This window comes from Pyxicephalus adspersus, chromosome 1, assembly GCF_032062135.1.
Source record: "Pyxicephalus adspersus chromosome 1, UCB_Pads_2.0, whole genome shotgun sequence".
NCBI classification, from domain to species: Eukaryota; Metazoa; Chordata; class Amphibia; order Anura; family Pyxicephalidae; genus Pyxicephalus; species Pyxicephalus adspersus.
Window position 1 is genome coordinate 134143522 of NC_092858.1, and position 25786 is coordinate 134169307.

The following is a 25786-nucleotide window of genomic DNA, read 5'->3' on the forward strand; positions in this document are numbered from 1 at the left end:
TAGTCTATGCTGTGAGATTCACCTTAAGAATGTCTGAAAGCAAATGGAAATGAGATATGTGGATGGACACATTGGGCTACAACCTGTCAGCGCAGGAAATAATGAGTTTCACAACTATATTTCATATTAGAATGTACAGTGTTACGGTGTTATGATTGGGCTGGAGATGCAGCTACTGTAGACCTTAACAATGCCTCCAGTGTAAGGGTAGATTCAATCATCCAGGCAAAAATAGCAGCATTAAACTGCAAGAGAAAAATGATAATAAAAATCAGCACAATGTATTGTTTTGAGGTTTTTTGTTTAGTGTATTGGTGCATATATATATTAAATTTATTTATCCCCTGTGTATAATTATGTAGCCACGGTTGAGGTTGAAAAACATAGAACATCATTTGGTGATAATCAATTTGTTAAATTTTTGCCATGACATTGATAAGTTAGTCTGACTCAGATACTCACTAACTATACTTTATGTCCGCATCCAATTTTTAAACTATTACTATGTTTGTACAATACAAAGGTTATGTTTTTGGATGTGATGATAAAGCTAATTTTTAGTAAATCTTTGTGCAACCCATTATTAAATGTATAAAAAATAGTTTAAACTTTCTCTGCCTTTAGAAAAAAGGTATTTAAGTGTTTATATACAAAATGTAGTAGGTATCTTGCTTAAAATGATGAATATCATTTGTAGTTAATCTTTTCTTTAGCCTTATTTTTGACTCTCATGGTCAAGTAAAAATACCACCACCTTGTAGTATGGTTTATATATGATGTCCTGTTACATCACCTAGGAATATTGTAACCTTACTTAGCCCTTCATCAATAGAAGTCAATAGAAAATACAAGACAAATGAAACCTATGTGCAATTACATGAGAGGACTGACACATGTCAACTAGCATAGCACTGCAGAAAAATATATGTCATAGTGATTATACGTATATATGGTATGACTTTTCAGGCACTAGTTGTATTCAATTGCCTTACTGATTAAACATACTCATAAACAATTCATTTTAATTAAGCTGTGTTTTATTTTCCCTGCAGACATCTACAATCATGCTCTAATGACCACATGATTTGAATTCCCTAATGCAAGGCTTGGGATGATATGTCATTTTCGCACACCTTCCTGTATTGTACATACAATGAGACAGATACACAGTCAGTATACAGAACACTCCAAGCACCTTGACCCCATTGTGTCCAAACATAAACCCCTATCAGTTTATTTAACAAATTACTGATGGACAAATCAAAGCAGTTCCTTGGGAAACAGGGAAGCATGCTTTGGGAGTCTATTGCTTACAAGGACTTGTTTCATCTATTTTTAGCTATAACGCAATGCCATGTTTTCTTATCTACAATAGCATTCCAATTAGAGTCAATACAAAGAAACAGAGATACGGTGAGTACCTTGTGGAACAGAGGTATGCAGCAGCTTGTTACTGGATTTTACTGTATAATGATAACTTATCTTAAAAATTAATCATTTAACACCTTCATTATTGATGGTGCCTGCGGGTTGTAACAAAGTAATGCACAGAAAAGCCCTTGCAGCTAGCAACTAATTACATGGCTTTGGAAATTAGCTCAATCTGTTACATTTTTTCAGTGGTTTATCTGATAACTTTTATTATGTTTTCAAGCATATGATGACTGTTCATATCATGAAAGTAGTGACAGAGCAATGCAGAATTTTTATTAAGTCATAAAGCTAAAGAGGAACCATTTTGTATATTGTTGGTATACACACGCATGCACACTGTTTAATTTAAGATACCAATAACTAAAGTCTAAAGACTATAGTCATGGCATTACACCTAGTCAGTGAAAATAAAAAGCATGCAGATATTAAATGATTTAATGGTATATTCAGTAAATCCCTTGCTGTGTTCAACGTTTCCTCTGCTGCCCTAAAATAAATGAGTATAGACTGCAAGTTACTCTGGCAAGATTTGTGTGATATAATTAGAAGTGGTGGGTGTATATTGCCCATATTTTATCTATTTTCATTTACCAATTTTCAAAAATTCAATGGACTTACTTAGATGCTAAGATCTAATGCCAAAAACAACTCTTTCCTTATGGTAATTTTTTATTTTTAGTGTTAACAGTTTTAATGAGTAGGCCTTGAAATGGACTTTATATGCTGGCAGTTGTTAAGGAACCAAAGGGTGGAAGAGGTTGTTCAGGCAACTTAACAAGTTGAACTGAAACGCAAAATCAGGGTTCATGGGAATATAACATTATCCAGTACTGTATTATTACCCAAATCCTGAGCTTTTATCCAGTGACAGTGGAACCAATGTGCACTGTACACAGAGCGCTGTTCAGTTCTATAGAGAGGGGAAAAAGACGGATGAGTAGGCGGCATCCTAGGGCATCCTCCTCCATAGGAGATTACTATGGTAGTTTAGTGACCTGCTGCAGTGGATTGCTAAACAGTGTAGAGGGACTGCTGTACACATTTTAGAGTTTCACACAATAATTTTTCTTAAGTGACTATCATCTAGTGTCTGTTCATAGCTAAATAGCCCAAAAAGGAAAGAGATTCTATAGTTTTTCTCACAAGCTACATGCCATTTTCATGCAGCGGGGCATCTGCTCAGCAATACTGTCATAAAATTTGAACATGTTGCACAACCGTCAGGACTGGAACTGAAGGAAAACAGAGGGTGCTACCACTGCTCACTCGGTATGTGCACAGGAATGACATGGTAGCTCATTTTTATTAATATTATTAAACAGGATTTATATAGCGCCAACATATTACGCAGCACTGTACATTAAATAGGGATTGCAAATGACAGACTAATACAGACAGTGATACAGGAGGAGAGAACCCTGCCCCGAAGAGCTTACAATCTAGTAGGTGGGGGAATTTCACACACAAAAGGAAGGGAGATATGTAGTGACGGAAGTAGTGATGGTTTCAAATGACAGAAGAAGGCGGGTAGGCAAGTTTGAAAAAATGGGTTTTGAGCGCTCTTTTAAATGAGCAGAAAGTAGGAGCAAGCTGAATAGGACGAGGAAGACCATTCCAGAGAGTCGGGGCAGCTCTAGAGAAGTTTTGTATCCATGCGTGTGATGAGGTTATGAGTGAGGAAGTCATAAGTAGGTCATTGGAGAAGCGGAGAGAGCGGCAGGGGGAGTTTTTACCAGAACACCTACAGCCAGTCACTTCAGGAATTACAATAGCAGATTTTAAAGATCTTCAGTGGACAATATCTAACCCAGCTCTGAAAGTGCTAATGGATCTCCTTTGAAAGTGTTTTCCTTTTGTGTCTGCTTGATGTGAGTGATCAGTCAATTTATCATCAAAGGTGTCAAATGAATAACATAGTGGTCGCCAACCTTTTTGGTTCCCGGGACCACTAAAATCACGAGATTCGGACCGCGCATGTGCGGGAAGCTGGGTGTCACTCAAAGGAGGAGACATCCATGTGACATAACCCTGCCCACTCTACCATGGCAGATTTGAGCCTGCAATGGGAGAGTGGGAGGGTTGTGTGCAGAGACACAGCCCGCCCACTTCCCCGAGTCTGGGAACTGCTCGGGGGACGTGGTCTGTGGCTCTGGCTGGTGCTTCCCCACAGCGGGGTCATTCTCCTGACCCCGCTCAGGGGTGCAACAACCAGAGCAGCGGACCCCCAAAGTTTTCTTGCAGACCACCAGTTGGCGACCGCAGATTTTAAATGATTTATGTCATATGTTTATATAAATGGGTTTTTCACTAGCATGAAATGTCATGGATGAATCTTCCAACAAAATGTGACATGTCCCAACTCTGGGGATTTTTAGTGACAAATCAACTAAAGTATGTCCTTTTGTTGAAATTGAATTGCTTTGTGTAAAGCATATAATGTCTACTGTATACACCTTATACACAGTTACAAATTATCAGTCGTTTTTTCATTTCTTCATGTGCCCCATCAATTAACCATTCTACTCTACTGATTTTATCCCTAAAAATTCCAAAGCTAAAGCCTACTCTTAATGAAACTCTTGGCTTTCATTGTGAAGATAAGTGATGATCTGGACTTTATAGTGATACAGAGTCTCCATGCGCCAGCAAACATTTGAGTTTAAGGCATTGATATGAGACATCAGCTGTGTGATATTTAGTCTATTAAGCAGTGTGTACTTATTTGCGCAACAGTGAAACTTTGTGTCTTGAGATAGATATATTTGAAGTTGATGTTAGTGATTATGCTTATGCTAGGTGATCTGAGTATGCTTTAGCAGTCATTCAAATTCCCATGATCACTTTTTTTTTTCTTGCAGCTTTAAAATGAAATGTTCTGAGATTTTCTCCTTTACATAATAAGGGAAAGGCAAGTGTTCCATTTTAAGGAAACCCTGAGTGAGAAATGGCAACAACTCTAAAATTGTGTCTACAAGGCAAGAGGGCAAAGGTGAACAGGGTGTGGGCTAGTGCCATCTTTACAATGCATAGTAGAAGTTAACAGAGACTAATATAATACATTTTCTTAAACTAATCTTTAATTTTCTTTAATTTTCTCTGCCTCCCTGTAAATAAAAGATATTGAACAGGAAGTATAGGCAAGGAGGTAAAGCAAGTAATAAAAGAGAGCGAAAATGAGAAACATAGAAAAGAGACATTAAAGATGGACAATACGAAAGGAAAAAATGTAAAAAGTAAAAAGAAATCTAAAGAATGATAAGGAAGGCAGTTGAATAGGAGATTAATAAAGTAACACTAATATTAAAATATTTGTGATAATAAGTAATGAATTTCAACTACAATGGCACATTAAAGTGCTGGATACACCAGCTGTTTTAAGCTACATATTTATTGCATTGCTACAAAGCGTTTAATGCCTAAATAAATATGAATAATCATAATAATGATATACAAGTAAGCATTTCTCTTGAAAATTGTCTACAGAACACTTACTATATGTTTGTAAACTAGAATTGTATGAATTTATTTTGGCTTACAAAAGATGCATTATATAATTCATTGTGTGAATGTTGCATTTCAAAAGTTCATAACAATATTTTGTCAACAAATATTTTGAATGAGCTCTATTCATTGCATTATAGCTCATAATCATTTCTGTTGTTCCACTTGACTTCAGTCAAAAACATTGCAGAAGCAAATAAGATGTTTTGCCATTTTTGCCGGAGCGTCATTCAGCTGCATTGTCATACATATACAATGACTTTAGAGCACGCACATTAAAACCATTTAAATAGAACAGAGCTAAAGAGAAACTATAGTTGAATTTCAGTGAATTGTTTCACTTGAGTCATTATTGTAAAATTTGCCTTTAGGAGACTATTTAGGGGGAGCAAAACAAACGTTATCCAGCTAAAAAGTGCTCACATTTAACAGTGGTTAAACATAACTGCAGCATCCTCCAAAATTTACCTGTTGGAGAAAAATTTCAGACCACACAGTTTTAGCATTCATTAATAAAAAACAAAAATAAAAAAATGAACTAATTTATCAGGCTACAATGCAGATTACAGCAAAGCTTTTTGACCACATGCAGCACTAGAAAATGCAGATTTAGAAAAATCAGGCTCTTAAAAAGATTGTTTGGTGTATAATGGAAACTAACCTAGTATGATGAAACATTTTAGGTTAAATAAACCTGTTGCAATAACTTAATTTGCTGGCACTAGTTCCATTATTATTATACAAAGAAATTTACAAATGCTCCCTGAACATACATACATTAAATGAAAATATAGTGATTTTCTCCATAAAATGGGCTCAAGGCTCATGATAAAATTAGGGAAAAAACTTCGACAATCTTAGAAAAAAGATGCTCTGTTTGCAAACCTTTCTCTACAAGGAACCAGGTTAATTGTAATAAGATTTAAATTTAAATACTAAGCTAGAAAACCATGGACTATATAGAAAAGCTCATGTTAGTCCCAATGGTCATTTTATAAGACATTGGGGGCTATTTTAGTTTCAACACCCGAATCAACAGAGGCTAGTATATTAAATGAGCCTGGTTTCTAAAAGCTGGTTTAATTTAAAATAATGATGAGTTTAGTAGATAAGAAAGTAACTAGAACAGTATTTTTTGAAGATTGTACGTCGTCCTGGAATAGTAGACAGAGGGAGCATTGACAGCATCGCAGACTTGTTATTGTTGGAAGGGCACATAGAAAAAGGTAGGTGTGTGCCATAATCCACAAGTAAGCACAATCCAATCTCACAAATGAGGTTATTCATACTTTAGGAAAATGAATCCCAGTGTCTCATTCTAAATTTAAAATGTGAACCTCATTATGGTTTTGGTACCTAGTTAACAATTTAAATTCACTATTATAGCTCATACTTGGCTTATAGAATGACATCCAGCAACCAGGATTTTCAGAATACAATAACCCTTGTGCATTTTGTAGAACCTTATCCCTATAAATCTTTAAGAGTCAGCAGCAACAGGTCCATATATATATGTGCGTGAAAGCACAATACTTTTAATCTTTACTTTACTATAGGTTCCTAATTTAGGGAAAATCTATGTTACTTGAAAAATGCTTACAAAATAAAAAAAATAATTTTCAACATTGCTTTTATTACATAGTCCCTCAATACATTCAAGTGTTTAGACGTGATTGTTTGAGAATATGTATATGTGTATATTTTGCATAATATAATTAATTAATATTCTTTAATTTTTGTTGGAACATTTTGAATTGCCTTTATTTCTACAAGGTACCAAATATTTCAAAGATCAATGTTGAGAATTGTTTTGCCATCCCTCCATTGGAAAAAAAACAATACATTTTAAGATCTATAGAATTAAATTACCTTTCTAACTTCATAGTCCATGATTTCTTTGCAGAAGTGAAAGTACCATGGCAACAGCGTATTATCACAGAATTTATTGTTGTACAGTTTGTCACACATACAAGAACAAAAATAAAGTGACTCAACATGATCCTAATGAAATATCTGGTATACATTTATAATTGCACAGGAAGATCATATATTACATAATAATTTAACATTTCTATCTATCCCTATCTATCTATCTATCTATCTATCTATCTATCTATCTATCTATCTATCTATCTGTCTGTCCATCCTTCCCAGTCTGTCCATAATTTGTGTGTTTACAACTCTGTAAACTTTATAACAATTTGCACATGTAAACTTCCTATCTTTCATAGCAAAAGGGTGGTTTGAAGTGACAAGTCTTATCAGAAATTAAAATAAGGCTGAAAAACATTTGGTAATAGTACAGTAGGTTGGTTTTGCTATGAAGCTAAAGCTGATCTCTAGTATATACTGTGAACCTGCTCATGCCTATCTTTAACAGTTTTCTTGGGCCCATGTTCTTGCCAGTGTAATTTGGACAATTCAGATTGCCTGTCCAGTGGAGGGAACCTGTAGTACAGTAAGGAACTGTCACAGATCAGTGGTTTCCTGCAGAGGATTATGTGGTACCCTAAGATTCCTCCAGAAATTGTTAGGTGTTCCTTGAGAAATGTGTGAACATTTCCAAACGCCCTAAACTGCTTTAATGATCAACCCTATTGTATTCTGGAATTTGTACTTCAAAAAATTGTAATCTATAACAAAATAAAAGTTCTAATTATAGAGCACTGATGAATTTCTACTTATTTACTCCTAAAAAGGAGAAATTCCCTGGTATATTTCTACTGAAGTAGTGTATATAGCTCATCAAGTACTCAGCAAAAAGACTCAACTTATGTATTTGAATAAAATTCAAAACTATTTAACATCAAAACAAAACTTCTACTGCATATATAAAAATTTTGATGAAGGAAAACGGAAAGGTTTTTGACCATAGCTACTGACTCCCAGGTTTTGCAACTGCTGGGTAAGAAACCTGATCCATATGTCAGTGGGGGAGAAAGAGCATGCATAATGCAAGAGATAAAGCTGCAAGAGGAGCCCCTAGGAGCCCAGAGCCGAAAGTAGTTTTGCAGTTGTCAAAGTTTTTTAAAATATTTATTTAAAAAACAGAATTGTAAAGTAAGTTGATTCATTCTACAGCTTATATTATTGTTATTTATCAGCCAAGAATGTTATAGTAGAATGTTTCAGAGGAAAAAAGAACATTAAAACCTTACATTCACGTGCTGTTCATGTGTTGTTGGTATACTAATTTCCCACTGGCATCTTAGCTTTCTTTCTCTATCATTTTATCATTTGGAATGCTGAAATTTAAAGGTAACACTAAGGATTTACAGTATTCACATAGGCAGTTAAGCTGTCGTACGTTTACCTCTTGCTCACACCAGGAAGCGCTGCCACTTAGGGAGGGTGCAGACCTATAGGGAATTTATGGGATCTGCAATGAGCAGTAATAGTAATGTTCGCTGCCGCCAGCCGTCAGACATTGTTTCTTGGACATTGGTGCCTGCTAGTGATCGAGGGGTTGCGCAAAATTGCATTATGAAGAGGCAGGTGTGAACCTACCCTTAGTGGGGTGGATAATGTTGAAAAAAACAGTAAAAATAAAAATAACAATAAAAACATAAATAAACTAACAACTTTAGTTTTCCTTTTTCTTTTCTTTTTCTTTTAGTTTGAAAGTGCCTCATATCAAGTCAGAAAATGTTTTATAGGGTCCTATCACATTTACAATCATAAGATACAGGACAGGTTGTTGACATGACCCTCAATAAAGATAAACACATAATATTAAATATTATTTTGACAAGATTCTGGCGAGTAGAAAAGATTTAACAATGAAGGACATGTCCAGAGTCTGACACAAAAACCACTGAGGAAAATGTGGCCCAAAATTAATCATTTTCTTGTATTTTTGACAGATCTCTTTAGACTGCTATTTTGCTGAGGACAATGTCATTCATTCTGGTTGTGATATTATACTGAGGATTATCATTACATTTGTGGCATCAAAGCGAACAGGGGCAACACACGAGGCATGAAGCCATTAGTATGACAGATTAGGGATCACCATCCTGTATATGTTATGTGCTTTGGGACTCTGTTTTATCTTTAAGGATGTCTATTTTCTCAAGTCATAAATGTGATAAATACCCAAGGTCTCATCACAGAAATATACAGGTCAATAAAATACTTTATTTTGTTCCTTAAGAAAAAGTAACTATATAAGGTGAAATACACTATGTACATAAAACAGTGCGATTTAAAGGTCCAATACAATAAAGGAATTTTTCAGTATAATGATTTTGTTAGAGCTAAATCTATATACACATTAAAAACAAGGGCGTCAAACCACTAAATAAAAAAGAATGCAGTCTTTTTATAACCATTGAATATATATTCTAATTTGAACCTATTCCCGAACTGTGCATACTTAAGTTTTAAAAAAAATCTAAGCAAACATTTAAAAGACTTTTTTTCACAAAGCCCTCATCCCTCTCTGTCCTGCTTTACCGCATGCTCCACCGCGCTCCTAACCACTCCCATTTATCTGAAAGTGAGTTGTTGGGAACCATCTCTGCATGCCTTTCCACATTGCTGCCCTTGTAGTTGATTGAGGTGTGGTTTTTGGAAGCAATGTGTTGTTTCTGGCCATGAGGTTGAATTTCCACCTTTGGAGGAAGAACCACAACCACACTCAATCTTGCTCAACTGGACGACAAAGCAGTTGTCGAATGCTGTAGCTAACCACTCATTTTTAACATCAAGTCTGAAAGGGACCTTCAAAGTTCACAACAGAAGCAGTAAAATCAGAATGAATAAAACAGTTGACATTATTCTAACTTTATCACAATCGGGCATGAGGGAAATAAAAAACACATGATTAGTTTATTGAAGTGAATGTGGCTTTACCTTAATTTCTAATCTTTGTAATTATTTGCTGTCTCTAAGCCGCTAGCAAATAAATGTTTGCTATAGATAGACAACTATTGAATGCAAAACAGAAGTCCCATGTCTAAGCAATATTTGTTTACGCTATGTGACCAAATATCTGAGGGCACCTACTTCATAAAGGCATGTTGTACATCTAATTCCAAAACAATGGGCATTGATACAGAGTTGCTAACACTGCTTTTGCAGCTTTGACAACTCTCACTCTAGTGTAAAGGCTTTTTCTAAGATTTTGGAGTACTTTAAAGTATCTGGGTACATATTCTAAAAGTCATTGTTTTAATACAGGTGTTCCATAAGGAGCTGTGTTGAAGTCAGAGCTGTGTGCAGGCCATTTGAGATTCCCAATGCCAACTTTTCAGTATATAACTTTTTGGAACTGGCACAAGAGCAAAGGCAAACCAAAAGGGTCCTCAAACTGTTACTATAAGACTGGAAACATACAAATTGTCTAAAATAGCTTTGTGTACTGCATTATCAACAGTACACTTCAAACATCTGAGCTCAATAAAATGAAGAGATGTTTACATATTTTTTGGCCATATTGGTAGACAAAATTGTTAATATTCGTCAAACTTTTGGGCATGATTGTTTAAAGCTCTCCAAGATTGAAGAAGATAGATCATAGGAGAACCTGGGTGATCCAGCAAACCTGGGATGGAATTATTCCAGGATTAAAAACATATGCCAAATAATAGCGATATATTTTTAGGAAATATCTTCCATGTTTACAGGATCACCCATGATCTCTTATGATAGTCTATCTTTTCCAGTCTTGGAAAGCCTTCATAAATCACACCCAATGTATCTACACACAAGGATGGTGGTAATGCCATAACAAATTTGTAGACTGTCAGAGAACCATGTGTTCCCTTGTTTTCATTTCCTCTGTTGAGGAAATTGACAACACTTGTCTATCACCTAATCAGCAGAGAATAATAGGAACTGGAGAACGTTTTGCAACCTAGCAGATTCACCTCCTAATGATCAGTGATAGCTCTGTGTGCTGAGAAACGGGTATGTACAGACTCTTATCAAATCCTGTGTGCATACAAATGAAGGCACATGGAACGGCAATTTTATCAGGCATAAAAAAAGACAGACAGGAAAAAAAATACCATTTTCAGAAAGGAGTAAATGAAACTGATAAATTAACAAATCTCACACAATAAACAAAAACAATAAAAAAAAAAAATTAAGCAAGGATACGTTGGACAAATGTGCTGTCTATTCAAAACAATTAAACATGCCCCTATGTAGGTTGTGGTTTAAATTCTGTAAAAACCTGCACTTTTTAAATTCATTATCATAATTTATGCCCAGAAAAGATTTTTAAAGTATAGACAGATACAATAGGGAAAAAATGCCAATAAAACACCACAAATGTTCCACTCTGTTCATTAAGATTTTTTTTTATTCAAAGGAGATCCTGTGATGCCACTGCAAGGAGCACACTTGTAGCAATTTAGATAACACTTTGCGAATCTAGTCACAGTAAGAAGGAAATTAATTCCAATTTTGAAGATGGTGGAATATTTCTGATAGAAAAGATACTTATCATTCAAGGCTAATAAAAAAGTCAAGGGAATCATAAACACAGGACAATATAGTCATATTTCTGCAGTGTCAACACTGTAAACACCTTCCAATTATAATGTGAATGGGCAGTAGCAAAGCACTATAAATGGCGTGACACTTTGTATAACTTTTTATAACTTTTTACTACTGTATTAGCTTCTGGAAAATGGTGATCTGTTATCGACTTGCCCCAATAGTTGGAACCATATCAACAAATTTTTACTTCTACAATATGAATCTTCTAAATGCACAATATAATGTAAAGCTAAGAAAAATAAGTGTCTGGGTAAAGATTTGGGGTAAACATTTTCAATAATACATGAAATCTGTAGATCCACAAAAGTAGGTATCTCCTAAAGCATACCTAAACGCAACATTTTTACATTACATAGAAGGATAGACAAACCCTTCTATATGAAGTAAAAATGTTGGTGTTTTTTTTTTTTTTTTTTCTAAAAAGTGTTGATTTTAAAAAAAAAAGGGTACAGCACGGCAGCAGCGATCAAGACTTGATGGGAGTGCAGAGCTTTCCTGGGATACCTATGTCATGCATTCCGAAAGGCTCTGGCTGCTCCTTCTGCGCATGCCTGAGATCAGGCATGAGCAGAAGGGGCATCTTTCCTTCCAAGGGGATGCGCAGTGAGATTGGTTCTCTCTTTTCCCCCCTTCACAGCAGCTATGCAGTGCGAGATCAGGTGATGGAGCAAGAAGACCGGAAAGGAAGGCAGAGGATGGCACCGGGTGCTTCCTCTTCAAAGAGGAATGCCAGGACAATGCTGGACAAGATCGAAAGAAGGACCAGTGCCATCGAGGTGTCAGGTAAGTGTCTTTTTTTGTTTTTAGTTTATTTCTGCTTTAACCTTACCTTTTGTTAGGAGCATGTCGATGTATGCAGAGAAAGGGTCCAAAATGGAAATACCTCCAACCGGCTATGCTTTAAAAATCAGCATTCCGTTCTTTTTTCCGTCCTCCATAAAATCTAGTCTCATACATGACAACACTTATGTAAAAACAAACATAATGTTGCCATCAACTCATTTTCATAAGCTCTTACATTAGGTCACTGTAGTTACAAAATATTCTCCTAAAATTTGGTACTCTAAACAGATACCACATCACTTCTGTTCAAGGTAGTAAATGTTAAAATGCGTCAGGATTTATATATAAAGCCTATTTCTTATGAAATGACTGAACATCTCAGCATAAATTATTTGATAACCTCATCTCGTCCTGTCAGTTTCTTACATCATCCCAGCATAAGCCTTGCAGAAGTGCATTAGTTTGTGGCACATGCTCTTCTGGAGGTTGGAAATAAGCTCACGCTGAGTGAAAGCGTATGACAATGTTATAATGTTTGCAGGCTGTCCCTTGTGGTTTTAATGGCAGAACTCTTCAGAGCTTGATTTTCTCACTGCAGGAGGCCCTCATAACCCGCTGTTAGATAGCCATTGAATATGTATGTTTATATAGCATCAATGAAGTGCATTAGAATAACAGAAATCAGGACACAATTTCATTAGTAAAATCTTGACAGCGAGTGTTCAGGATAACAAAAATTATAACGAACCACAGACAAAAGCAGGCTTATTATGCCCCCTACTATTATAGTAACTAAATTGAACTTTGATTAAAGCACATAAAATATATTGGAAACAGCTGTGAAAAAGTATGGTCTTGGTATGCATGGTATTGTATACAGTGATGGGTGGTACAATTAGAATCAATGATGTTTATAGAATTTCCAAAAAAAAAAAAAAAGGACGTACTATGTCTCTTCTGCAATAAAATGTTCCCATGTTCATCCTCTCAAACTCTTTAGGACAGTGTTTCTCGAATTTTTTAAGATAAGTGAACCCTTTGAAGTAAGTTTCAGGTCTTTAGGGAACCACTTCTATAATTGCTATATCAAAAGCTCACAGTATTTTAGTATGGTAACCAGTAGGTAGATTGCCTCCTATATTGCTGGCCAGTGGGAAGAATGTCCTGCTAGTGGGGGAAGCTGATAGAATTCTTAGAAGCTTAACTAGGAGACCTAAAGAATGAGGATGGTGGCCCTGATTCCCCTATATAGATCTTCATTTTCACCTAATTAAGAATACTGTGTCTACACATGGGCCACAAAAAAGTGAAGAGTCTGAATAACTGAAAATATTAGGAAAAGGGGAACGTATTATATACAATCTTGAGTAAAGAATGGAAAGGTGGGCATGACTAACATCTTTTAATATACTAAAGGTAAAACAAAGTACTAGAGAGCCATAATATAAAGCTAAAATCAAACATGGTCAGGGTTCTCCCCCACCCCCCACTCCTGTACTCTAGACATTTAGCTTGTTTGAAGTGGCCATCTAAAATGTGCCAAAAGTCACAATCAGCCAACAGACAAATGCACCAGGGCAGTGATTGGCTCCTAACTTGTCCAGGCTGGGCCCTTCCCTTGTGACAAAAATCAGCCAACCATCACTACCAAGGAAGAACCAGAGTCTGCCATAGAGACTAAAGATCTTGCAATGTTGTCTGTCACTCCTCTAGATTTCTGTTATGCCACAGATGTTTATCATTAAATTGAGAGAGATGTAACTTTACAAATCGCACAAATTATATAAAGTTACAACTTGTTTTTATTACTTTTCTGGAAGATCGTGCAACTGAGACAAACAAAATGAATTTCTAAAGTGTTCAGGTTAGACTTTTCTTTCTATTCTTCTATTATCAGCACCCTATAAATACACTCTGTTCCTTTTTAGATATCTGGTTTCTTCATGTGTTACAGTCTTATAATTACTTTTCAATTGTTTGTCTCTAGTTTACAGAAGATCCAAACAAAGAATACTCAACAAAACAGATTACAAAAGAGAAAAAAAAGATTAAAGATTAAATAAAAACTTTAGAAAGGGAAAGTATTTTTCTTTATATCAGGGATTCCTATTTAAATTCCTAGAACCAGGTTTGATTTATTTCTTTTTGCATTAAAGCTACACTCCTTCTTAATGCTTAGCTTTCCAAAACTGGTGTATTATGTACATATGCCACTTCTTTATAAAAAGGTTCTGACTTGATGTAATATCTTTTTTTCAGTTTTTCCTGGATTAAAAAGAATTTACTTTGCTTATGACAACTGGTAAAGCTTGGGAAAAAAAATCACTAGTTCATTTCAATATACAAATCTATCAGAACGTTCCCATTACGTTGACAGAGTACCTGCTGAATCTGTTCAATTGATGAACATTTACAAAAACTATATGAGTATGAACATTGCAATTAGGCATTCAATCAAAGCAGAAAAATAATATTTCACTATATTTCACACATTTTATGCCTTTTTGATTTTGCAGATGACATTTCCTTTTCTCTTCATGGCTGAAAGCTTTGGAACATAGGTACAATATCTATTATCGCACAGATACTATAAAAACTGCTTGTTGAAAGGCCTTATGACTGTCCTTGTGTAAGTCTATATATTACCAGCTGTACAACATAACTGACAGCTTGGGTGATATGAATCAAATAAAAATGGACTTGACCTGTTAGTGCTAGCCTATTAGACTGAGCTGAAAATTACATATTGATGGGTACCATTTTTTGTAATCACTGTACAATAATTAGCTGTCCCCAGCAGCAAAATAAATTCATTTTATATACTAAAAAGCTACCACGGACTGATACCAAACAGGGTTTTTCTAGATTTTGACTGATCTATAGAATTTATTTTCCAACCTAAAGCAATTGCAGTAATCTGACAGGTGGATATTACCCACCATTATCAAAGGATCTTGGTTTATTAGTGTAACATTGAGAAATACATAAAACAGCCAAAGAGAATTTTACAAGTGGCAAGTTATAGTTTTCTATGCGTTTTATTTCAGTTAGTGATGGATTTGTGGAAATGCTAAAATGTTCTGTGCAGCAAATTGCGAGCTTAGGATGTATTTCAGGTTGTCATAAATAAACTGCTGTCATAGGAAAAAAAAACATTATTTCTGCAGTGACATCTTAAAATGTTAACTCAGCTGATGCTTGCTTGTGTGAAAAGCATGAAAACAGATAAACATGTAGAGAAAAGTATAGTAGAGGGCTGGAACTGAGATCTTGTTGAGTAGGAAATGTTATGACTTGTTTTTTTAAAGTAAGAATTTAAAGCGAGACTTTAACAAAAAAAAAAAAATCATCACTTATTTTTACTGGATGGAACATTGAGTGTAACTATCTTCTTCACATCACCCAAACTTTCACTGAGCAAGTGTGAGATCAGATGACATGTCTTCCTACAAATGTAAAAAAAAGTGCCAATCTCACTGAACATGCATGGGATTTAACACTTTATTACATTATGCGAGAGCCCATAATGACATACTCCCGATCTTGGGCATGGGCAGAAGCGGCAGTCCACAGTCTCCTGGGATATGTAACAAAAGTATACCAGGCGGCTGTGGGTTTCCCCTTCAGCTGCATCAATAAAGACATAAAAAGAGGAGTCCTACCCAAAAATAAAAACAAATAAAAAACTTAAAGAGCTGTATTAATAGGTCCACTTTAATGAAAACCTGCACTTGCAGGCTGCATGTTCACATAATCCCCCAGCAAAATGTGCTCACTTTTCCTTTCTTGCTTGGTAGTCAATGGCAGGTATAGTAACCTTGGTCATTATGGCTGCTGGATGATGATGGCTGTCAAAGTTTGCTAACAGTGGTAATGTCATAGCATGGAGTGCTCAAATTCAAATTAGCTCCAATCCAAGTCTGAATCAGTATTTCATTTTAGAGACCCAATGTAAGCTATAAATTTATAAAATAAGAGCATTCACAACTCTATAGACTCATGGAATGAGTCAAATGCTCATCCATACTGGAAAATGTCAACTAGTAATGCCAAGTATCCTGCCAATGTTTGTAGTTATTAAGTTTATTGGCATAAAGTATCAGATAAGAAGAGGAACTTTAGAGATTTTAAATGTAGCTGGACTACAAAGGTTTGATAGAGTCAATGGGGCAAAGACATGTCTAATACTGTATGTTAAGTAGCACTTGCAGGTCTTATCTCCTCCCATCACTTTGTCATTCTTGTCTCTTCACTATCAGTGCATCTCTTGTTAGGAGACAACAATGCAGTATAGCTGACTAGCTGCTTGCAATGATTTCCCTTGTCCAAGCTTAAGGCAAGGTACACACGTGCAATAATTATCGCTTGAAAAAAAAAAGATCAATGATTATTCGCAATTATTTTGAATGATCGTATTGTGCACAATTCTGTACATATACATACAAATAAAATCCACCAATAATGTACACACTAGATATGATCATTTTAATGAACGTTCAAATGATGCAGAAAGTGACATGTACAGGAGAAAGTGTATCACAGAACAATCCACGATTACTGAGCGACCCTACACACAATAGATTATGAATGATTGTCACCCAATCAGATCCGCCGAATTAGTCATTTGTTTCCAGGGAGATTCCTCGTTTGTCGGGGTCAATGACCAATCGTTGTGCACCAGTCATGGATTGTTCGTTTCCAATGACAATTATTGCACGTGTGTACGCAGCCTAAGTTTTGCTCCACAAGTAATTGCAATAGACAAGTACTAAACCAAAATTCACATACTTACACTGCTTGTATTTATAAAAAATTTCCATTATCACAATATCTCTTTAACTCTCATCTCAAATCTTTTGAATCCTTAAAAACAATAAAACTCAAATAAATGTATTTTATTTATTTATTTGTTTTTTTTAATGTAATAGATTGCCTGAGTTCACTTTAGGTGAACATTAGTCACACTTCTTCTGCATTTCCCTGCATTTCGTGGTAAAGATAAGCATAATTTATTTGCCTACAAGCATGACAAGCAGAGTGACTTGTGTCAATATTTAAACAGAAGAAAATGACTACTGAGGCACTTTTTTATGGAACATTACAAGCTTGTCAGAAATTTGCAGAAAGATGTTTAAACGTCCACATTGTTCAAAATAGGTCAAATCGTGATACATTACTTTTACCTATAATTAAGGTTTTATGCTACCCTATACTGATTTATTTTCCTTATATTTCCACTTTGTTTTTATAAAGTATACCTCTAAGAGTAAGATAATCATTAGATGTGTTGACTGCATTAATTTTCTTTTTTTGTCCTTTTGTTTACCTAGTGATCTGGCCAGTAACATACTACCCGCCTTGAAGTGGCTACAATCACTGCACTGTATCTATAGTGAGGGAATGTAACCACCCTCAGACAACATACCCTGTGTAAAGCGGTGTGTTACAGGACTAGTAAAGTCAGATGTACTTTCCATAAATTATTTTAAATCAAAGGCTTACACTTTTTAAGTAGTTACACCAAAATTACTTTTCATTTAGTAAGAAACCTAATTAAATTAATATAAGTTAAGAACTGTAAGTATTCCTGTCAATGCTAAATGGTTTGTGCTAACCTTCTCACTACTACTTTTGCTGAACAGCTTGACCTGGTAAAGGAAGTCAAACACTAACATATTTATGGCAGGTTCAGACCTGCCTTGGGATCAAGCGATCCTGTGCAGCTCCTGGTGGCTAGCTTCTTTCCAGCTGCTTGGTCACTAGCAATGCAGTACTGATTCTGAAAGAACCAATATGTCACCAATATTCCAATATGTCCAGTACTGGTTCTTAACCTCACTGGCTCTGGGTTAATTTTCTGTACCAAAAACGGTAACCCAGAGCCACACTTGTGGTGGAATGGCAAGGAAGTTTTGAAGCTTACTTGGTCCCCACGTGCCCGCGACACCCTCTGGAGGTGCCTGCAGCATCCTCCAGCGATGCCCGGCGTCTGCTTCCCCTGGGGATGCCTGCTCGGCATCTGCGTTGCCTGGCGATGCCCGGCTGGCATCTGCGTCTCCGGCATCTGAACATTGCGGACGCGAGGCCAGATTCCAGCCAGGCGGGACCATGTGAGCCGGGACCAGACAGGAAATTTAAAATATTAGGTATTTTTAAATGTACCACTTTGAGATTTAAAATACTTATTATTCAGACTGCCAGGGAGGTTAAAGAACCAACCTATGCACTATTGACAGCTAGAGGTATTGAGAAGTACAGTAGCTCTTACTGCTGTTACTAATTATTCTTCATGGGGCTACAGTGGGGAGAAGCTACATGTAGCTAGTTATATCGAGAAATAATAGTAATACAATTATATTACGAAAAGTGCTCCAGCTATAACTACTATATAGGAAAGGGCACAGAAAAAATAAAAACTGCTGTAATATTGCTGTTGACAGACTACATGATGATTAGTTATATATTAATAACAGCTTTTAATACCTCCTTTTTACAGTATTGTGATTGGTATTGTGATATTCTAACAAAACTATCCGCATTTCAATTTCCACTTTATATACTACAAAGACTCTTTTCAGCATGTGGCAGGTTTGCCACATAATTTTTCAAACACTGCACTAAGATCTCTACAAAACGCCTCTTATGATGGAAAATGTTCAAAAAAAATTAATGTTTCCAATATGTCCAGTACAAAAGCAGATATAAATAAAATACATTTTAAGTAAAACAACAATTTAATGCGTGAGGTTTTAATGAAACAACAACATACAATGCCAACCATGTATCCTAAACAAATGGGTAATTATTAGCTGTGTATTATCAAAGTTATATTTTCATTCCTAAAATGATTAAATAAAATGCTACTTTCTGCTAAAATCTTTGTAAATGTTTATCTCATTTCGAAGGATTCCAGCCCTGACGTTGTTCTTCTGTCTCTGATTTTATGGGTCCAAAGCATCCCCGGTGTAGCTAAACTTGTGTGCACTCTCTCCCCCAGTAGAATGTACACAGGTGGTCCCAACTTAGAACTCCTGATTTGGGTTGTGTGCATGTTCCATTTGGGGCTAACCAACTATTACAGTGCAGGGACTTTGGAAAAGGAAACTCACATTTGGTGTCACAGAGGATGACGGTTCTACTTACAATTTAAGTGCAAGTCCATTTATGAATGGAATCATATGATTCAATCTAGTTTTTGTAGATAATTATTTATTATCAATCCATAATGGAGTATTACCAATAATACCTGGAGAATTATTGAATATCGTTGTGGAGAACATATATAGGACACCTCCATCTCTGTGTGTTGTGATTTTTATTCTGCCTTTTTCCTACCTTCATACCAAGAGAGTGAGCATACCGGTGAATGCAACATCCTTTGTGCTGATACACCTACTAGCTGTACCAATTACATCCCTGAGGAAGCAGACACAGTCAGCGAAATGTGTCTGATGATCTCATCATTTGTAATGTGTACAATATATCTAGCCCATGTATGCTAACAATGTTGATAAACTCTTTCTGAAATTTGGTATAAGGGAAGAGACATGTATATTTTTAAACTGTTGTTTCTTAATGAAGGAAATAAAAGGTATATGATAATTTTTTATAAATCCACTGCCGTTAAAGTCCCGTATTTTTCTTGTTCATGTATTCTTCAATGTATATTTGGGATGTTGGCAGGATTACAAATGCTAGAAGACCAGACAATATTAATGATGAAAAAGGTAACTTAAAGTTTATTAATATTGTTGGAAAAAGTCTAAACCTACATCATACAAAGTTATATTCACTTACAGTGATACCAAATTTTACCAGTACTACTTTAAATAGAATCATGATGTTTGAGAAGAGTGTGATGAAACCAATTAGCCTGAATAGGGTCTCTCTATATAGTAGTGATCTGGTTTATGGTCTAATGACTTTATTCTAACGCTTTGGGTCACTTGTTTCTCAGCAGCTTTTCATGGGAACCAATGTCAGCCAAATCTCCATCTGATTTCACTATGACTGTGATAATGTCAGCACTTCTACAAGTTGGTGACTTAAGCCAGAACCAGTGCAACCAAACCTACCATACCCGGATTATCAGTAAAATATTTCCTATATTATATCCACACCTTGCCTTTCATCTTCCTTGTCTATTAGGTGGATAAAAACATCTGCTTCACAAGTGGCTCTTAAAAATTGGGTTACATTATGGATAAATAGGGCATAATAGTGCACATCATACCATTTGCTATGTTTTTAGACACACCTAACTTTCTTCTAGGTTCTGGAATTGGCACATTGCTATTTTAAATCAAGTGAGTAATATATATATATATATATATATATATATATATATTACAGAATTAAAGGCCAGGAAGTAGGGCATCATCACATCATCACTGTGGAGTGGGTATCATCAGTAATTTATTTTATCGAACAATCACCCTCATCCAGATGGATTTTTAATTTATCAATCTGGTTTGCCCATCTAAAATACTAAACCTCTTCCTAAAAGTTACATTTCCAAAACTTTTCTCCTACTAAATATAGTAGTTCTTAACTGCATTGTTCTAGTGAAAATATTTATAGACTAAACAGCAGAAATCCTTGTCTGGAAACTGTCCATTGATGAAAAAGAAAGAAAATTAGTTTTAAATACCTGTTACTGTCAGTTCTGTGGTCCTTCTCACTAAAAAACTTCCATACTTCAGTTCGCAGGTATAATTCCCAATGTCATCTTCCCTAACCTCCCTGATTACCAGAGTATCCCTTTTTAAAATAATGCTGGGCCTCCATGTCTTTGCTTTGCATTCCTGTAAAGACACAAACATGTCACAAAAAATGTATTCAATCATATGCAATGAGTACATAATTCTCATACATTTACTCAGTATTAAAATAGCACTAGAATAATTTTATTCTATTGTATTTATAAAACAATTATTATACAATGAACCATCCGAAAACACGTAAGAAAAAAATAAAAAAGACTCTGCAGTCTTTAATTAATGGTGCAGGAATACCTATCTATCTCTCCCACTACATACCATCTTCTGTCCATCTCTGTCACTCAAATTAGAGCTTTTCAATCAACAAGGGAATACAATTCACTTCAATTTTTTTTGATTTGTTGTGTTTTGATTTTTGTAGAATATCCTTTAATTTCTCGAATTTCATCCCCTTGTCCTATTAGATTGGCTTCTTCTTTTAAAATCTTTCAATGGCCAACAAAAAAGCCAGTTTCTTTACATTTTGACCTATCAACCTTCCTGCCTGATTCAATCGTTTATCACATGTAATCAAATCCAGTCAGCTACAGTCATTGCTATCTATCGTATGATATCTAATGTTCTTCTCCACTGTACATATAGATACAATCATCCACAACTCCTGAATCACATGCCTGTATCTGAAGTCTGTAATTGTCCTTCATTTTATTTTTTGATACATGGCTGTGTATTAAGCTTGCTTTATGATTTTATTAGACATGTTTGTGTTAAAACTATGGATTAACATTATCATTATTGCATGCACTAAAATATTAGGTTTAGTCCCTTCCTGCAACTATGTGTACTACAGGTAGTCCTCATTTAACGACTTATGTTTACCGACCACCTGCATTTACAACTGGCTCTGATGTGTACATCCACGGGACGTCTCCTCGTCAGTCTTCTGGGCTCCATCTGTCCTCCTCCTTCACAATCCCCTATGATCCCTAGTCTTCACACTGTTAGGGAATTTTTCACTGACAGGCGCTGCACGCTCACAGCATTGTAGACTGGTTCTATCCTATGATCCTTGCCTAAAGATGAGATTGCTTAAGTTGCAGGAACGGAACCTGGGTTAATATTTAACCAAATATACGACATATGCTTGAATGTAACTAATCCAAATATAACCAAGGTACTTACTTTAACCTAAAAAAACACAGGAAAATCACATTGACGCGAGTATAAACCTAGAGCACAAAATATGGTCGCCACAGCTATAAGTTAAAACAGTGATCAACAAAAATGGCAATAAAAAAAAAAGAATAGATATGTCCGTGGTGTAAATTTTAAAAACATTAATTTAAAAGGGGAAAAAAATGAAAATCATATGGACTTGGTCTGTTATCTTTTTTCCCTACTTTTTAAAGATTAGTGTTTTATACTTTTGAGAAAAGAACAAACAAGCTTAATAATGTAAATTGTTTCTGTATGAAACATAGCAGCTTCCATTACTAAAATTGATCTGCAAAAGCTAGATGCTTGGTTATTATACGGATCTACTGGCTTCACTACATTTGTTCCCTAACCTGAAACATGTCAGAAATCTCATCTGCATGCGTGTTCTAGGTTAGTGATTCAAAGTATAACACAAGAGGATCAGCATGACAGTGAGGTAGCAAAACCAGAACTTTGATATAGGAAGTTTTGTGTTTTTATTGAGCAAAAAATATTGACAGTGCTGTGCGTATGCAATGGATCTTCAAATGTTTTATTCAGTCTAAGTAAAGTTTTTTTAACTTCATATAATGCTCCACAAAAGTTTGCTGTTTCTTGCGCAATGACAGAGCCAATTAATCTGAATCAAGATTTGATTGTGCCTAGTAAATTATCTTCACAATGCAACATTGAATAACCGAAATTAAGCTCAATTTTGATTTGAATCATTTGGATTGAGACATTTATCTAACTTACATTTATTACTCAATTCCACAAAGTGTCCTTCAGTTTAGATTACAGATGATATATTTATCTTTAATTCCCTATAATCTGTACATTGTAATAGTAATATTGACATGATAGTGTCATAATTCTCTCTCCATAGTTAATTAGATTTATGATTATTAGTTGTTAATTGCAAGTTATACAGATAATGTGCATGTTATCAGAATTTACATGACCTCATTCGGTCTAATGACCCTGCAGGCAGTGAGGGCATCCTTCTAATATGGAGAAAGCAATATTACCCTTTCCCATCCTAATAAACAAATACCGTGTGTGTGTGTCCTTTGGAATGTTTTTGATTAATTAGCTGTCTTAATGACTACACATTCAGCAATAGTAAAATGTCAAAGGTCCTGGACATTCCCTGGCTTTTGCAAAACACCAGGAACTAAGAATTTTTAAAGGACCAGCCCAACCAAAAGTCATATTTTATACTTCAGCAATGCAATGTTTTTTCCATCTTTGTTTGTTTTAGGATCCCCTATTCTCCGTGTAATCTCTGTGATATAAAACAGGGAGATTTAAAACTTCTCCTGATATCCAGACACATGATTTGAGGCATTGATACCTTATCAAGAGGACCTTTAAGAAAAACCTTCAGGTGATTTGACTACCCAGAATCTGCCCAAAATGCCAAGATTTCTACTAGATTGACTTTTAAAACTGGACAAAGCTTTAAAATACAACACATTTACATATACATAACACATTTCCTAATTACCCCTGTAGTTACTCTAACCCTCTGTAAAAAAAAGCAATGCACCTGCTTTAAAGTAAAGTGTTGCTTGGATGAGCCAAATTGCATAATTTGGTCATATCTTGAACATCTAGAACATGGGAGGAAGTATCAAGTTTAAAGCATGTTTATGTAATGTCATCACTGCAATTTCCTTGGTTAGTTTGTACATCAATTAGAAGCTTATCTTTGTCTAACTGTACATCAAAAAGAAAATCATTTGCAGTGCCTACCTAGATTCCACACACATCCTGACACTTTAGCCTGGTAGATATTAAAAGGGAGTAATTTTACCCTTTCAGGTATTTATTTTTAAAAATGGATTCTGTTCCTGAAGGTTATAATAGTTTAATACGCAAGGAAAGGATTTGCATTGTGCAGTAGGACTAACACATAGACAGAACAAGACTTCATAGAATTTGATCTAAGTGATGTTGCCCTTGCTGTTTGTGGATAGGGTATCATTGACTAACAGATGAACAGATTAAGTAACATCGATAGGAGATTAACTGCCTATATGTCAGGTGGTTTACGCCTGCACAAAACTGATCACTAAGTTGTAATATTTTGCTTCTTAAAGTAACAGTCATATTCATCAATCTAATGTCCACTTAATTATCTCAACTATTCTTTTATAATGACAGAATCCAATATAGATTTGTAATGCCACAATTTTTTTCTTATTGTTACCAAAAGTCATCTTTTTTTACATCTTTATGCCAAAACACCTACAGTAATGCTGTACATATCAGGTAAAACCTATTTCTCGCAATTGCTATCGACTTCTCTTCTTCTTTTAAAAAAGGAAACTATTTTTTACTAGATTCTGCTGCATAGCAAACTTAAGAGGTTTGAATCCATTTAAACTGTGAAATGGCTTGGGATTTTATCTCTCGCAGGCAATATGAAAGTGTTATATTTTAGTTAGTGTTTCTCTTGCACTTTTGCTTTATTACAACACACTAGTTTTATGTGCCACTCTTAATGGAAAAGTGAGTCACTTCAATTTGACACAGTTCAGCTAATACCTCTATATACAAAGCTGCCTGATCATAAAAAAATACAATTAAATGAGCATTATTTCACCCCTACTGTGAGTTATAACATTAGGATTCAAGTGATGATTAAAATGAAAAGGTTGTGGCAAAAGCATTTTCCACTTTTAGCGATAACAATACCACGTGTTTCCAAGAAAACCTGTAGTCACATTTTATATTCTAAATACATCCTAAATAAAGTTAACCAAATGTATCCTAAGATATATATATATATATATATATTCCTTTAGCACCACTTCTACCCCATTTATAAAGATCAGTATGGTGGTGTGCAGGCAATAAAGGACCAGTATCCCGTGACTGTATAAGCATTGGTTTTGTGACCCTAGCACGTCCACTGGTCTCACATATTTTTTTCTTTTAACAAGTCTGTAACACATTTCTTTAGTGTCGCACCAGCTTTAAAGTCCCTAAGCTGGAGCAGCACATCAACATGCTTTAAAAAATGCTTTTTAAATAAGTCCCCTGTTGGCAGCTCATAAGGACAGTCATATCACTGTTCTATTACTAAAACCACTAATGAGCAATACTCCTATTCCCTTACAGTCACATTTTTTTCATTACTTATCTTGATTTTTGCATTTTGCTTTTCCTATATGCCCTTTGTTAACTTGGTTATCCAGCCTTCACTCACACTTCCTGCCTTTGTCACCCCTGGATGAATGTTTCCTCCTCTGCAGCTGCAAGCTTATGTCCATATCTCCAGGTTGGCCAGGGGTTCATGTATAGTGCAGGATAAAATAACTGCATAATTCTTAAGAGATATTTACCCACATCTATACAAAAGAGAGAAGCTCATAGCAGAAGTTGGCATGGGAAGGTAAACCATTGATTATGGTATAGATTCCTAAATTTGCCAAAGGCACTGAATGGCATCTATTAACAAAATAAAAAACAACACAACCTAATAAAAAAAAAACATAGGAAATCTATGCTAGGAAAGATAATTTATATTTCAAACTCCTGCTTAATCATATAATAAACATTTACACTGGTAGTACAGCAATAGAGGTAGTGTTCATCCATTACCGGACTATTGACAATCCTAAACAGGGGTGTAGTGG

General features: G+C 35.3%; 1 protein-coding gene across 1 annotated transcript in view; it reads right to left on the bottom strand.

Moving 5' to 3' along the window:
• Positions 1 to 25786, bottom strand: part of IL1RAPL1 (interleukin 1 receptor accessory protein like 1) — a 794786-nt gene that overhangs the window by 249783 nt on the left and 519217 nt on the right. Inside the window, exon 5 of the mRNA XM_072427846.1 lies at positions 20876 to 21029. Coding sequence (XP_072283947.1) covers positions 20876 to 21029 — 154 coding nt within the window. The remainder of the gene's footprint in view (positions 1 to 20875; positions 21030 to 25786) is intronic.